The sequence below is a fragment of the Ursus maritimus genome, unplaced genomic scaffold (genome assembly GCF_017311325.1).
Source record: "Ursus maritimus isolate PB19 unplaced genomic scaffold, ASM1731132v1 scaffold_1, whole genome shotgun sequence".
NCBI lineage: Eukaryota > Metazoa > Chordata > Mammalia > Carnivora > Ursidae > Ursus > Ursus maritimus.
In genome coordinates, this window is record NW_024423343.1 from 24,258,131 (window position 1) to 24,275,347 (window position 17,217).

At 33.5% G+C, this 17,217-nt stretch overlaps 1 protein-coding gene across 1 annotated transcript in view; it reads left to right on the plus strand.

Annotated features, from left to right (window-relative positions):
* The first annotated feature begins 12,887 nt into the window (after window positions 1–12,887).
* Window positions 12,888–17,217, plus strand: part of ERBB4 (erb-b2 receptor tyrosine kinase 4) — a 666,536-nt gene continuing 662,206 nt past the window's right edge. The window contains exons 1-2 of the mRNA XM_008687562.2: window positions 12,888–12,933; window positions 13,356–13,507. Coding sequence (XP_008685784.2) covers window positions 12,888–12,933; window positions 13,356–13,507 — 198 coding nt within the window. The remainder of the gene's footprint in view (window positions 12,934–13,355; window positions 13,508–17,217) is intronic.

Genomic DNA, 17,217 nt, shown 5'->3' on the forward strand with positions numbered 1-17,217 from the left:
AATTTACAAATGACAGATAAATGAAAAAGGAAATAAATGTTGCCCAGGAAACTTCTGATCAGAGAAAAGCCATCTCAACATATCATTGTATTTCCTTCCCAACTAATATTTTTTTACACATGTGTGTTTACATGTGTGCATATATTTTTTAAAAGTCTCTGAAAAATAAAAGGTTTTAAGAGTTATTTTATTTTTTGAAATCATAACAATAAAAAATGATACAACTCCATGAAACTTGTCCCTCAAAAAAGTAATGTATTTTAAAAGCAAATTCTGTAGTTGTTATTTGATTTGTATTGTCTTCTTTATAAGTTATAATCGGACGGTAAATACATCTGAAAACTGAACACTTGCAAAGACTGTCAACAGAGAATTTAATCTTCATCTTGACAGAAAATTCCAATAGAAACTTGAATTCTCTAATGAAAAGATACTTATTTATATAATTTATCTTAAAATACGTATTATTTTTGTGTCAGGAAATAAAAATGAATCCTGTTCAGAAAAGGCAACTTCAGCTTTAAAAAACTGATCAAATTTGTTCTGTGCTATAGCAAGATTAAAAATAGAAGTGAATATATTTTCCATTCCACCTCTATCTCTAGGTAAACAGTGATTTGGTCTAAATTTTTTATTTACCTTGTAGAAAATATTTTTGTACATGTGAACCTTGCCGGCTATGTAATATGAATACAATATAGAGATGCTGTGCTTATCTGCACAGGCTCCCAAAGATTCATATTAAACTAAACATGGCAATGCAAATATTAAGTGATTTTAAATTTATGATTTAGGACTTTTCTTTCTCATTACTAGTTCCATTTTATATAAAGAAAGGAAATCGTACATCATTCTCTACTTTTAAAATTGAATCTGATACTACAAAATTCCTATGCCTTAGTGTTGAATGTGATATTTTTGATACCTATATCAGCAAATCGTTTCAGATAAAATAAATTAAGGGATTTATAATACACTTTACCATTTATTCTTTTATTATCATTGCCCAAACACTTTGACAAAACCACAGCAAGGGAAAAAGAGTTCAAATGTGTTATCACTATCTAGCAAATAGTGTGTGTGTGTGTGTGTGTGTGTGTATTTAAGCATTCAGTTAAATGTAAAAGACATTTCTGAGGTCATGTCTAATAATAAAAAGAATTTGTTAAATATCACGTTAGCTCTTTGTATGTCCTATTGAATGATCAGATTCCACTAAAAAGTTGAACTTTTACATTAAATCTTATAGATTTTATTACTTGCTGCATCATTATTATAAAGCTTCTAAGTAGGATATCAGATTTTTAAAAGTTAATTTATTTTTTCCAGCATTATTGAGATATAATTGACATATAATATTGTATAAGTTTAAGGTGTACAATGTGTTGATTTGATAAAATTATATATTACAAAATAAATACCCTCAAAGCTTTAAATAACACCTCCATCATGTCACATAAATACCATTTCTTTTTTGTGGAGAGAACTTTTAAGATCTGCTCTCTTAGCAACTTGAAGTATATTATACAATATTATTGACTTCAGTCACTATACTCTACATTAGTTCCCCAGAACTTGCCCATCTTGTCACTGAGCACTTCAATCCTTTGATCGACATCTCCCCATTTCTCCCACCCTGCCCCTAGTCACCCCACTTGACTCTCTGCTGCAGAAAATAGTATGGAAGTTCTTCCAAAATTTAAAAATAGAACTATCATATAATCCAGCAATCCCACATCTGGATCTAAATATATCCAAAGAAAATAAAAACAGGATCTTGAAGGATGTATCTTTATTTTTTTTTATTTTTTATTTTTTTTGGTTTTAATAATGATTTTTTATTATATTATGTTAGTCACCATACAGTACATCCCCGGTTCTTGAAGGATGTATCTTTAAATCCAAAGATGGGTAAAACTTTCATAGGAAAACATTCCCAATTAAGTGACTGTCCATGTTGTGTGTCGTGCCCCTCAAGTCCATGAGACTGGAATGAGTAGGGAAGTTACTAGTGATACTAGTAGTGGAACATCTTAGTTAATATCTCATAGCTATAACATCAAATTTCTGAATTAAAATGAAGGAAAAAAACTATGACATGATTGTAGAGTTATTAAGTCATCTCGAATGGGGGCTGGATTGAAAATCAGCCTTAAGTATAATATATAATGAGAAAAGTATGTCTAGCCTGTCTGTGTCAGAGTAGTTTCTCTTTGTCCTCTTTGACAAGTGAATGAGGATGTGGGAGGAGATACAAATGAACCTGACTAGGTGAATAGAATATTTGTAAATTGTGGTATTTCTTCAGATGTAGATGCTATTGAATATTTTGGTAACAACATTTACTACTGTTACAGAGAAAGACCTCCTAGAAAATTTCTTCTCACAAGTGATGTTCACCTTTTATAACACAAAATAATATGTGGATATATGTATATTTTTCTGCTTCATATTTGATTGTAGATAAGATGAATTTTGATTTTGTGAATCTTGTTTATTAGCAGTGAATCAAAATCAGAAAAAAACATTATATTTAATTGCTGTTTAACTTAATTTGTATACTAATATCATTTCTGAAACCTTTTACAGAGGATTTCTATTACAGTTTAAAGTGTTGTATATTTGAGACATAGATCTTATTTATTTCTTAATCCTTTGACACTTAGCACAAAGCCCCATATATTGCAGCTCCCCAATTAACATTTGTTGAATAATTGTATGACAGAAGAAATGAATGAATGGCAGATATTGTTCTAATGATGACTATCTCCTTATCAAACACCTAATTACAATTAGTATTTGAAGTTGATTACGTTGTAAAAATGACCACACAGTGCTCATCTGAATCTGTTTTAGAGAGACCAATCTACTGGAGACTATAGAATCTGGTTTCTAGAGAAACAGATTTGGGGCTATTAGAAAATAGTTTAAAATAAATTATAAGATGACATATTTTATTATATAGCCTATATCCATATCAGATGGCGTTTTGTTTGTTTGCTTGCTTTTCTCATCTCATCCAGGAGGGTTATGTGACTAAGAACTGGCTTCTAAAACTTTCAAACCTTTTGTTAGAAGGTGATCTTAGATTAGGCTTTCCATGTACATTATCTGAAGATACAGTCAAAAATGTCTCCTGCACCCATACCTCTCACAAGTCTAACATTAGCACACTTTTTTTTTTTTTTTTAAGTCATTGTTTCTTTTTAGACACACCATTACCTTGAATAAGCAAGTTTGGATGGATGACCCAGGACAGTGGAGTGGACCAGGGCTTTGGTTTATAGTTCCGTGGGTTCATCACTGCAAACAGGCACATGGACTAGGGTAAAAATGGGAGTAAAAAGCAGCCTGCATTTTTATGGCTAGCTATGCGTCCTATCATGAAGTTTATTCCACCCAGAAGAGAGGCATTTTTCTGCATTTACACAAAGGCATCAGCCCTGAGTTGGGGAATGCCTCCAAGGAAGAAGACCTTAAAAAGGAGCATGTGGGTAACAACATACCATGTTTTACTCTTGCTATTTCTCAATTTTGCCAACCACTGATATGGCTTGACTGAAAGTCTCTAAAAGCACTTATATTGAGTGTTATCAGCCAAGTAAACATTTGCTGATGCAGAGAATGAAAAACAAAGTTTCACTCTGCAATGGGTGCAATAGAAGGCCATAGAGCTTTTCTTAATGTACATCTTTATCAATGCTTAAGAAACCAGCCTTAATATGTGAGCATAGCTTAGGAACATCTAGTCTAATTCCTTCTTTTAAATATTTCTAACAGGAATAAAAATCCCACAAACTCCACTTTAATTACAATGAATGGCAAAGGTCTCACAGTGATAAGGCATCACAAATAGGCTGGTTTTTATTACACTTGTACAAGGGGTTGGTCGAAGGCATGATAATCTAGGGAAGAAAGATGGTTGCTAATGCTTACATACTTAGCTCCCACTGACATTTCACCAGCTTGGAGGTTTGCACTGTCCCTCTTAATCTGAGAGAGTGCATCCAGATTCACAGCAAGACCTCAAGGAGAGCCAGATGATGGGGCAGATGGCAGATGACTAATTTGGCAAGGCTTGATGAGTGGAAATTGTTTGCTTTAATTGCTTGTCAAGTCCAGTACCTACATTAAAGTTAAGGACCTAGCACTTCCACAGCAAATGAAATACTACAAAGTAAATAAGAAGGATTCTGTGTAGGGGAGTGTTAAGGGGTGGGAAGAATGATTAAAAAAATGCTGGGAGAGATTTGTGGCAAGATAGTGGTAAGAGGAATATTATTTTATCCAAGAATAGATGACGTGAATGCAATTTCTAAATCTGTAAAGCCTTTCTATTATTTTTTATCACCTTTCAACATAGGAATTTTATGAGATGTAATTTAAGAAAAAATACAATAAAATAAAATATTTAAAGTCAGGAAAACAATAAGGAACAGAAACTAAGAATTATATACAAGTAGTTAAAGTCAGCTTTTGATGATGAATATAATGCATTTAAAATCATTTGTAATTATTTTAATTTTACTAGGCTAATTTTTGAAATATAAAATGGAAAAAAATTGGACATATAAGAATAAACTATTGGGAAGACTGAATTAGAGTAGCCTACTCACAAGACATATTCATAAACAGGAGACAGTCATGTGTAATTTTTATATCTATCATTTTTTCATCATCGCCAATGAGATGGTTTCCTTTTGTAAAATGATTTAACAGTTTAGCAGTTTTGAGGGCATTTTAAGACTATTTTAGGTAAATAAAAGAGGTAAAAGATCAATTAAATTTTAGATGGATCAGCACATAGCAGGATATGTACTCTATGGACTTGCCTTTCATCCGTCTGTGCTATAGAATGCCTGTCTTCCCAGCTACAGCTCTATTAGTGAAGGTCTGCAATGCCAAATGCCTTCTTCATTTGGCTCAAGTATCATTTAGAAAATGTTTTTGTTAATTTCAGCAGCTTCTCTGTTTTGTTACTTTGGGAGTCAGTAAAATAGTGGTAGAAAACAGATTCAGTTAATACGCTATAAGGTCACTTATTTATTTATTTTAAAGGTACCAAATTTTTATGTTGAAAAATATTTTATTTCCAGTTTATAAATGTTAAGTTACAAATCAAGTTTCCTATTTTGGCATTAATTTTTTAATACCTTTAAGGTTAATTATAAAGAATACAAAATCTCTGAAATATAAACCCATTTTCTTTATTTATCATTTTTGGGCATAATTATTCATAAAAGGACCAAAGCATAAAATACCTAGAAAGCAATATAATAAGAATGTTTTATTAAATTCATAGAGGACCATATTTAACTCCATCAGATATATAAGCCAACGTGAGAGTGTGTGTGTGTGTGTGTGTTAATTTATACTCAATAAAATGTAAGTTTCAACTGTAGAGATCTAGGTAATCACCTCCATGGTCAGTATGCAGAATAGTTCTGACATCTCCCAAATTCCTCCTGTGATCTTTTAGTCAGACCCTCACTATCCCTCTTCCCCATGCCCTAGCAACCACTGATCTGTTCTCCATCCTTGTGGTATTGTCTTTTTACAAAATGATGTATCAGTAGAAACATAGGTAGCCTTTTAGATTGTGTGTAGAGACCTGCTTCTTTCAGTCAGTATAATGCCTTTGAGAATTTTTCATGTTGATATATCAATCATCTCTTCACTCGGTTGTGAATAGATATTCATGGAATGTATATAGTTTATTTTTTCACCCCTTGGAAGACTTTTGAGTTGTTTCCACTTTTTGGTGAATTGGAGTAAAGCTCCTATAAACATTCATGTACCTATTTTTCTCTTCCTTGTGATTTTAATAGCATTCTTTTCTCTACCTCACTTTAAGATTATAGCACATAATACATGTAACACACAAAATATGTGTTAATCGACTGTTGATGTTATCAGTAAGGCTTCCAGTCAACTCTAGGCTATTTATTAGTTAAGTTTTGGTGGAGACAAAAGTTATAAGAGGATTTTTGACTGCATGGGGAGTCAGTGTCCACATTGTTCAGGGTCAACTGTACTTTTGATTAACTGCTATAAATTAAAGATTCCCTCCTTGGTTGCCATTAACTTGCTAGAGCAGCTTGCAAAACTCAGGGAAACATTTTACTTACTAGGTTAGCAGTTTGTTATAAAAGGTTCTAAGTTAGGCATAGCCAGATAAAAGAGATGCACAGGGCAAGGTATGGGGAAAGGCTGGGAGCTTCCAAGCTCTCCTGGAGCATCAACACATGTTCACTGTTAACCTTAAAAATAAAACTGCCAGTTATTTTACTAGCAAAATTGGGTTTATTTGGGCATAGCAGAGAATTGCAATCTGAGACAAGCTGGTTGCTACAAAACTATGCGCAAATCCCCACATATTTTTTATGTGAACATAATTCTTCATCTATCTAGGGACCTACAAATGGGATTGCTGGGTCATTTGATAAGTGTATGTTTGACATCTAACTTTGTAAGATGTTGCCACAGTGTGACCTCCTCAAGAACATCCAATGATTTCAACCCGTTATGTAGTATAGATTTTAAGTAAATATTTTAGAAATAAATTCAATCACAGAATTTTTTAGCTGGGAGGGAACATAAAGATACCTTTTTTGAGAAAAGAGAAAATTGGAAGCAATGAGAACAGAATAATAGTTCGAGTTTACATGGCTAGAAAGTGCTGGAACAATGAAGTCCCAAACCTCTACTTTCTTTGTCCAGTGCTCATTCTTTTAGATCAGGCTGATTGAATACATCACCACACAAGAATTATATTTTGATTTGCTTTAACATATTGCATATGCACACATACTATATATACTACATATTTGAATAAATGGCAATAGCTAACATTGAGCTCTGTCAATGAGTCAGACATTGTGCAAAACAAGTTACACGTAGAGCTTGATTTAATCCTCACTACTGCCTGTTAGATGGTGGCTGTTATTATGTCCATTTTACAGAAGAGGAAATAGAATGACTGAGTCTGAGTAACTTACCCAATATTACATGGTAGGCCAGTGATTGAGCTAGATTTTATGCTGGACGTCTGGCTCTAGGCCCTGTGTTCTTAACCCCTAAGCTGGGTTTATTATTCAAAATACTTAGTGCAAAATCGTACTTTGTAGTATAGAAACAGAGACTCTAAACAGTGAAGTTACTTGCCCAAGTTCAACATTCAGCTTTTAAAAATGGAAAAACCAACATATTTGATCCTGGCTCAGTTACGGTTCTTAGTGACACCAGAGTCCATTTATTTACTCAACAAATATTTACTGAAAGTCTACTATGTGCCTGCTCTTTCAGGTGTTGAGCAAAGGGATTGCCCCCTACACAGCTTGCGTTGTAACGTAGAGACATATAATAAGCAAGTAAACAAGCAAAATGTATAATGCAATTTCATGTAGCAGTAAAACGAAAATAAAGAAGGCAAAGAAGACAGAGCATGATGTATGAGAACCTGCTACTTATTTTAGATAAGGTGGTCAGACAAGGCTATTTTGAAGTAGTGACATTTGAGCAAAGACCTGAATACAGGTTCTTACAGGCCATGTTGAAAGTTTGGATTTTATAATAAGTATGATTAGAAGCCAATGAGATTTTTTCAGTGGGGGAGTGATGTGAATGATTTATGCTTTTAAAAAGATCATTCTGGACCGTGTGCAGAGAGTAAATTAATCAGGACGCGTAGGGAATCCAAGAAATCAGAAAGGAGCCTACTGTCAAAGTCCAGGATAGACATAAGAGTGACCTGTATTAAATGACTATAATAGTGGAAGTGGCAAATTTGGCTTCATTTGCAGATATATTTTGAACATAGGGCTGCCAAATCTCGCAATCTCTATCTAACTGTAATAGCACTCAATAATAGTCACCAAAAATGTTGGCTACTTCTTATGTGGTTTTTAAGTATTTTATTTTTTGAGATTTACTATAGCTCTAGATTTTTAAATGCCCAACAATGTGCATTAAACTAATGCATATTTATTATGTTAATGCTTCTGAAAAGGAAAGTACTTTTTATTATTAAATTAGATATAAAAATTAGAAAAGTTATCAGGTTACCACATATGTATTTTTATGCAGACCGCCCCTGAATCATGCATACACAATGTAAGGCATATATATCGCTCATTGCTTCTCTACTATGGACCTTGTACAACCGCATTTAATCAATATATAATTTTTCCATGATACTAGGTCAAGAGTAGATGCTAAATAAATAATTACTCCTTTCTTAATTCATATCTCATATAGACATTTGATTTGAAAATTAGGATAAAATTTGATTGATTGATTGCTTTTACCCACTTGTCTATCTTGTGTAGCAAAAGGAGGGCTAGTTTCCACAGCCATAACAAGCCTGGAGGCAATAATTGATTTTTAGTATTAATATGGATATGTTAATGTTTTGTCATTCCACTTCTAATGTATTTTCCCCATGAATCAAACAGATAATTTGGTTAACCTGCCTTTGTATAGTGTTACAAGCTCCTCATTATATTCCTAATTTTTTTTTTTAACTGAAGGAGGATTATGTACTTCACTCACTGTGAGAAATAAATCTTAAGTCAAGAGGAATAAAAAGCCCATGTTTGCAACTATAGCTACATTTGTAGCAGAATCAATACCAAATAGAATAATTGGTGATTTCATTAAGGCCTCACATACAGCTTTACTGCTGGAGTTACAGGTGGAATGAGAACTCTAGGAAGCCCACATAAATTCAGGATTTTTCGAAGCTTGAAGTATTATAGGTTTATAGTTTAAGTACTTCATAATAGTGTTGGCAATGGGAACTGAATTTTGTTAAACTTGTTTTGGCTGGTAAGGAAGATTTTTTCAATTCTGTTTGATAAACAACTTTGTGAAATCAATGAAACTTGATGGTTTAAACATTGTCTTGTATACATTGCCTGATGGTGAAATCGATTGAGAAATGGAAGTTGCAAGGTTTCATTCAGTGAAGGCTTCATGAAGAGAAATACAAATGATTTTTATGCATCTATCCAAACCAGTTCTTTTAAAATCGAGTCTGTATTCCAAGATGAAAGTTATGGAGAGCATGCTATCATTATAAACAGAGGTTTGAATAAAAAATAAATATACAGAAAAGCCTCCCTGAGACAAAAATTTTCCAAAATTGAACTGTAAAAACTCCAAATACCAGGATGTTTGGAGAATAGAGTATTCTAATTAATCAGATTTTCTGTTTATTGGAGGATTTTTTGTTGTTGAAAAATATTTCATTCCAATTTCATGTTTTCATATAAAAACACAGCTGATCATTTATTAAACAATGGAAACTTTTCTGAATTGAAGGTTATTTTCTGAATACCAGTTATAATTGTTTTTGTAGCAAGTAAATGCATATTAGTAAATGATAATTTATTGCAAACCACTGTGCTATATAGCTCAGCAAATACAAAAAACAATTAATAAATTGCACCTCTCTTCAAAGAGTTTATAGCCTTTGTGGGTTTCTTATGTAAAGAGATTATTATGATAGTAGTTAATAACTAATAATAAAAATTTCACAGTATATAACTTTTTTCATATATGTAGACTGAGAAATGTGGAAAAATACTTAGTTATTACAGTTTATGAGTAAATGTTTCTTCTAAAATCTGTTTAAGTTTCTATAGAAAAGGTCAGAATACCTAGATATTTTAGAAAACTTTTCATTTGGGTGTTTACATATTGATTTTTATATATTGATATTAAAGTACAGGTTTTATTTCCAGTTGAAAGAAACTTGTACAACATAAGTTGTATATAAATTGCAATGTGACATTGTATATATTTTAGAAATAGTGCAGCAAGTTTTTTAATCAATATATAATTTCCCCATCAGTAGTTGTATTAAAATATAGGCTTGTTCTCATTGGAATTTGAAATAATTGAAATCTATATTTCATAAACCCATATCATAGCACCTTTTTTCAACAGACATTTTACAAGTTTATAAAGATTTTGTTATAAATTTGCTAGGAGCAATAAAATAAAGATTATGGATTAAGGGTGTTTCCTAGAGGGCCTCTACAGTGTATTGGGGAAAAAGAAAAAAAGCCAGACTTTGATGTTGGCTGATAAGATCATGTACATGAATCAATCATTTATTGTTTTCTTGCTTATGTTGAGTAATATTGTACTTATCAACAGAAATTCATTTTTTCTTAGTGTTTATTAGTTTTAATATGTGAACCTCCCACAGAATCAGTAAAATGTTCAAATGATCAAGAATTATTTTGTCGTTTCTTCAGAAACAGACTCAACTATAGAGAACAAATTGATGGTTATCAGAGGGGAGGTGGGTGGGAGGAATGGGTGAAATAGGTGATGGGGATTAGAGCCCTTGTAGGGACACTTGGGTAGCTCAGTGGGTTAAGTATCTGACTCTTGATTTCGGCTCACGTCATGATCTCAGGGTTGTGAGATCCAGCTCCATATTGGGCTCTGTGCTGGGCAAGGAGCCTGCGTAACTCTCTTTCTCTCTCCCTCTCTCCCTTTCTCCCTTTCTCCCTTTCTCCCTCTACTTCTCCCCCAATACTTGCACAGGGTGCTCTCTCTCCCTAAAAACAACAACAACAACAAACAACCAGGAGGGCACCTGTTGTGATGAGCACTGGGTGTTGTATGTAAGTGTTGAATCACTAAATTCCACACCAGAAATTAATGTTACACTGTATGTTAACTAACTGGAATGTAAATAAAAACTAAAAAAAAAAAAAAAAAAAGAATGATTTTGTAGTTTCATTCCAAATTAAAGTTAGTCAAACAACCAGACAAAACATTAAAAATTACTTAAGGTCAAAAGCATATAACTTAACTAGAAGTTTATCCTTCCTATGTATAATATTTTAGCATCTATAATCAAAATTCACCATTGTCTTTATGTTAATAAAAATAAAGCAATTTAAAACCCTGGTTCCTTTTAGTTCATTTTTCAGCACAAATCTAGCACATGTCCCTAGGTCTTATAGTCTAAGAATGTGGTTCAAGGTTTAGCCATCCCATCCACATTCCAGGCAGCATATTGGAGGAAGATGTGTAGGAAAGAGGCAAAGTCGACTCCAACCATGTTTTTAATGAAGTTCTGGCAAAGTGTCATACAACATTACCTCCAAGGGGAGCAGTAAAATGAAATCTTTATGTGGGGAGGCCACATGTCCAGCAGAAGGTTGTGTATTCCAAAAGGAATTGCCTCCATCCCTAGCATTCTACAAAAACTGCACTTTCAAACGCAACAAATGAACTCCAGAATGGTGTGTGAGAGACTTGGAACTCAGAAAGGGAGAAGGTAGGGGAGTACCTTAGAGGTGATAAGCTGGCAGGACCCTAGTGAGAGGAAATGATTTTTAACATTTCTTTATATGTTAGATTTCAGAAACAGTCTAAGGATTATGTATTGGTTTTCTGGAGCTGCTGTAACAGAGTAACCACAAACCATAAAGCAAGAGTAATTTATTCTTTCACATTCTGGAGGCTAAAAGTTCAATATCGAGGTGTCAGCAGGGCCTCTGAGACTGGGTAGAATCTTCCCTAGCCTCTTCCTAGCTTCTAGGGATGGCCATCAATTCTTACATTCCTTGGCGTGAAGCTGCATCTCACTCCCATATTTTCGTCTTATAGCTACATGTTGTTGTTGTTGTTGTTGTTGCCTCCCCCCCCCCCGTTGTGTCTTTGTGTCCACATGGTATTTTCCTCTTCTTAGAAGAATACTATCATATTGGATTTAGGACTTACCCTAATGTCTTCATCTTAACTTGATTACATCTACAAAGACCCTATTTCCATACAAGGTCATAGTCACAGATACCAGGGGTTTAGCCTTCAATACAACTTTTAGAAAGACACAATTCCACTTTTAAAAGAGTATTTCTAGAAAATATACTGTTTGATGAACTTCAGACACCCAGACAAGGAAAGATTATTGGTTTTTTGTTTGTTTTATCACTGAGCTTCCCTATGGTCAAAGGTTTACATTATTCTTCAAGACTTTTAGATTTAGATTTTTGTTATTTTTGATGTGTCAGTAAGCAACAACAGTTGTTAAGATGGTCTTAATTATTGGAATGTATCCATCTAGATTTTTTTTCCTTTGTGTATGGAAACCCATTTGCTGGAAACCCATTCCCTTGAATACCACCAAGGCATTATGACTTGTCATTTCCGTAAGCCTAACATATAACTATTTATATGACTTTATTACACAGCTCTGTTCTCTTCAAAGTTTACACATTATATCTTCCCTTAATTTGGATACATTATGTAACTGACTCAAAGATTATTTCACATCCATTTCCTTTTCAACTTTCCATACTATTATTATAAGATCCGTAATACAGGTTTTTTTTTCAGTCTATTGAAGATTAGAGTTGGTGCATTAAATGATAAAGATCTTGTACAGGCAGATATAGAAACCATGAGAAGTAATAACTAAAACTCTGACTTTTGGAAGACAAGGAAAATATCAACACACACAGAAAATACAGAACACACATGTGTGTACACTCTGTGCTCACCTATGAAGACTCAAGAGCTATGCTGTCAAAGAAGGCAGACTGAGATCCTTTACTATCAGTCGTTGTACCTTAGAATACTAATGAATATACAGAGTGGTGACCCCGTTGATACCAATCAAAGCTCATATTTTGTAACATATTTTGTTTCTAGTATATGTTTAAAATGTATAGACTACAACTGCGATTGTTTTAATTTTCACTCCTTGCTCTGTTTCTTTGGGACCCGTGCCTTCTTTGTCTCTGTGCTTCGTGCATCCAATTTAGGAATATAAAACTATGATGTCACTTACATGTCTTATCTAAGAAAGCTGAACTCATAGAAACAGTAGAGTGGTGGCTACCAGGGTTTTAGGGGTGAGGAAAATGGGGAGATACCGATCAAGGGTACAGACTTCCAGCTGTAAGATGAGTAAGTTCTGAAGATCTAACATACAGCATAGTGACTATAATTAACAATACTGTATTATATACTTGAAAATTGCTAACATAGTAGATCTTAAATGTCATTACAGAAAGGAAATGGTGATTATGGGACATGAACGTGTTCGCTAATGCTATGGTGATAATCATTTTACAGTATAGAAGTGTATCAAATACATTGTATACCTTAAATTTATACATTGTTATGTATCAATTGTATCATAATATAGCTGGGGAAAAATGAAAGTGAAGATATTGTATCTGTGTGGTTCAAGGGTGTTACTGACATTCAAAATATTTTAATTCAGGGAAACAGAGTGGAGTGTGTGGGATAGAGTTGAGGGAGACATTGACATTGTATATGTCATGGAGAGGTTATATAACTTCCTCTGTCTCTTCTTGTCTTGGCAGTGTGTGCAGGAACAGAAAACAAGCTGAGCTCTCTCTCTGACCTGGAGCAGCAGTACCGAGCCTTGCGCAAATACTATGAGAACTGTGAGGTCGTCATGGGCAACTTGGAGATAACCAGCATCGAGCACAACCGGGACCTCTCCTTTCTGCGGGTAAGCTGTCTCTTTCTTTCTCTTCTCTTCTCTGTGAGTGGACAGTGGTGTCACAATGCATAAAGACCGACCAGCTTGCTTGTACTTGATGGTGATGCTCTTCTGCCTGGCAGGGACCATGACTGTAGGCAGAAGATAAGAGATACCGAGGCATGCCTAGGAAAAGAACAAGAGTAACAATGCCATCATGACTGACACCCTGAGTTCAGCACAGTTACTGTTACCCTAAGATTGATGAAAGATTCTGTCAGCCTGTGGTACATGATATCTAGCAAGTCTGCTTTTTTTTTTGTCTGAATTGCAGGCAAGAGGAAATTAGGCTGGGGACTAGGAGAGTCAGAGGACCAATCAGATAAGAATTGGTAACTTTAGTATAATCTCATTTTCTGTCCCTTTTCTGTCACTTTGGAAATTTCAGACTACTCCATATGACCATAATAAGACTAATACTGTTATCTGTAGAAGAAAAATGACATCTGTTTTTGAAAACCTACAAATTAGTTAAATTAGACACAGGGAATTAAAAGTACTTATGTAGGTTGATATATGCATGCACATAAATGCCTATGTGTATATATAAAGTTACTCAGAGACAACCAGTCCTTTTGCAAACTTGTGTAGGCTCTCATTTACATCCTTAGTCTGTTAAACAGACTATCAGTGCTTTGTGCCTTCCATTTCTTATGTTTTGCTTTAATCAGAATAGGTAATAGGAAAATCTGAAATTCGAAGACATACGGTCTTCTGCATACCTATGAATTTATGCTTAATATAAGAACTAATAGGATGTATTTTAAATAACAGCATCCCTATAATATATTTGACTTTTTCAGTAGTATTTACACATTTCTCAAGAGTACTGTCTTGTGTAAGTCAAGATGAAAGTGTTTCAAATGCTGATACGGTAAACTATTTAGGATATAGTGAATTATTTAAAGAACTCTGATAATTTAAATAATTCTGCACTTACATAAGTAGTAAAAAAAGGCAATGATTTTCAAATACTTTGAATTTATGTAACAAATATATCTAGAAGGGTAACAACCTCAGAAAATAAACAACCTCAAAACTTAACTAATACTATGAAGCTTATGATACCTGTCTATAAAATGACTGTCATACTGGGATCAGTATGGGGACTGAAGATGTTTCCATATTCTGCTGCTTGATTAACAGAGCTCTGGTTCTATGAGTTATATGTTAAAACTTTTTAACAAGTATGATATTTAGTTATGACATTTTTGTTTATCAAAAGTAAATAGTAAAAATTATCTAAGTTCTAGAATAGCCTTAGAAGAGCTTAACAGTTTTTTTTGACCCTTGTTTCAAGAAGAGAATACTTGTAAGCTATCCTAGAATACCCACTTCAAAGGAATACATCATTAGTTACTAAAATTTGTTTACAAGCTTCTAACCTGTGTTGATTACTTTAAGATAGATTTTATTCTTCGACATCAAAATAAGATTTTGATGGCATATGAGCTGATTTGGTTAGAAACGCCAAGAAGCTCAATGATGTTACAGAAAAAGAAAACTGAGATCTGAATTCTGAATCAGGGGAAAGAAATAGGTTAAATAGTTTATTCAATCAGAATAATATGAGAAAATTCTAAAAGGCAGTCTAAGATCTTTGTTTTTCTTCTTGTGTTTTCTTGGCTTTGTTTGCTGTACACGGAACAAGATTCCACTGGCTTAACAAAAAATAATCATGGATATTGTAAATGGAAGTCTTAAAAATAAGGAACATAAAATATTATTATTAATGTTTATAATTTTAAAATTCTAAACTCTTATAAGGTAACAGCGAACAGTGATCAAAAACAGATTTAAGTTCAATTTTTAATATTTAGAAATACAAAAGTAACCTACAGATCTTTGAGCAACATGGTCCGTATTGTTAGATATTCTACCCTTTTAGGAACCATTTTTAGTAAAAAGTAAGATAATAGAATAATAGATTTGGGAAAGAATAAAATAAGGATGACCAAGGTTTCTACATTGAACAAGAAATAATTTGTTTCTTTAAATAAAATAATTGTTGGAACCTAAGTAGCATCTCTAAAAGTTCATGTAAACTTTGCACTGCCTGGTGAACATATCTTTATTGTCATCTTATTTAAAGATAGCTCTAATAGTTTTTTTTTTTCCTTACTAATAACACCGTTCTATTGTTTCACTTATCTGTTGTTCCTTTGAAAACTAACTATTTCTGGCCATGACATGTATGTATTCACTCAAAAGATAATCTTAACCCAAGAATACAATAGCAAGTAGTCTCTTGTCCTTGACTTCAATAATCTGGCAGTCTTGTAGAGGGTTACAGATGAGTAATACATAAATATTGTATATATGTGTGTGTATACATGTGTGTGTGTATAATGTATACAATATGTATATATGCATATATAAAAAATTATGGTTGCTAAGACAGAAATGAGAAGCTAGAATCTGAGTGAAGGTAAGGTCTTGCGCTAATGGTAGGTGCGAGTGCTAGGCAAAAAAAGGAATGGCTAATTCTGAAAGATTCAGGAAAAATTTCATCAAAGAGGTGCTTAAATTGAATCATGAAAAAATGAATAGGAGCTTACAAGGTGGGTGAATGGAAGAGCAAGGAATTCCAATAGGAGAGTAATGTAAGTGAAGGCTTAGAAAGAAGGCCCGAAGTCAGAGTTAATAAATGTGTACTTAATGTATACTGCTTTAGATATTAGACATATGCATGCAAGTAACTCACATATCATTCTCACCTTCACAGAATCTATAGTGTAGTGTGTATGAAGATAAATTTGGGGATGGAATAAAATGTTAAATTGGAGAGCTAGAGAGCCTTATACTATAGATAGGTATTCAGGGGACATCAGCATTCAAATGAGTAACCTTTGGTGCTTAGATAAAATCATCAAGGGGGATTGAAAATACTTAGACCAGAAAGTGGGCCAAGGACAGACCTCTCCAGATGCCACATTCTCTGTTTTTTGGTCAGGTCAGTGTTCTAACTACTTTTCTGAATGAGCCCTAAAAGCAGGCACCACTGGCTGAAATCTTCATTATGCTACTGTATTCTAACTGTACCTTAGAATATGCTAAAAGCTCTCCATTTACCCGTTTTCTACACTATTCAAAACTTACTTTATGTCACTTCACTTTTATGTAAGATCTACATGACTACCTGTTTTCACTAACCAGAAGAAATCTGAAAAGGATTTTCACTTTTACGAAATGATCATGGCTTCTTCGTACCATTTCAGAGTAGGGAGGGTTTAACAGAACACTCTACTTTCAGATAGCACAGAAAAGCTGTAATATAAAAATTTTACTCTAGATAACTACATTATGGTTCATTTGTGTTCTCAGTGGCTTCCCTTCGAAGTACGTAATCTGTCCAATATTGGCACATTATAATAAGTAGAGTGCATGTAAAGGAAAACTAGTCATTTTAAATTATGCTAATATTTCCAATAAGTTTTGAATTGTATGAGTGAGTAGTAGCCTTGAATTAGCCTATTCTATGTATTACATAGCCTTCAGATATATTTATATAACTGTAATTCACTGAGCAACTACTTACAGAGGTGTGCAATTTCCCTTCCTCTCAGAATGGCTCAATAATGTATTCAGAGAGACAGCAGGATAGGAATCTTAAATTTAATTCTGGAATTAGTTTCTGTCTTTAAGAACATAGGAAATTACTTTTGTTTTTAAAAGATGTT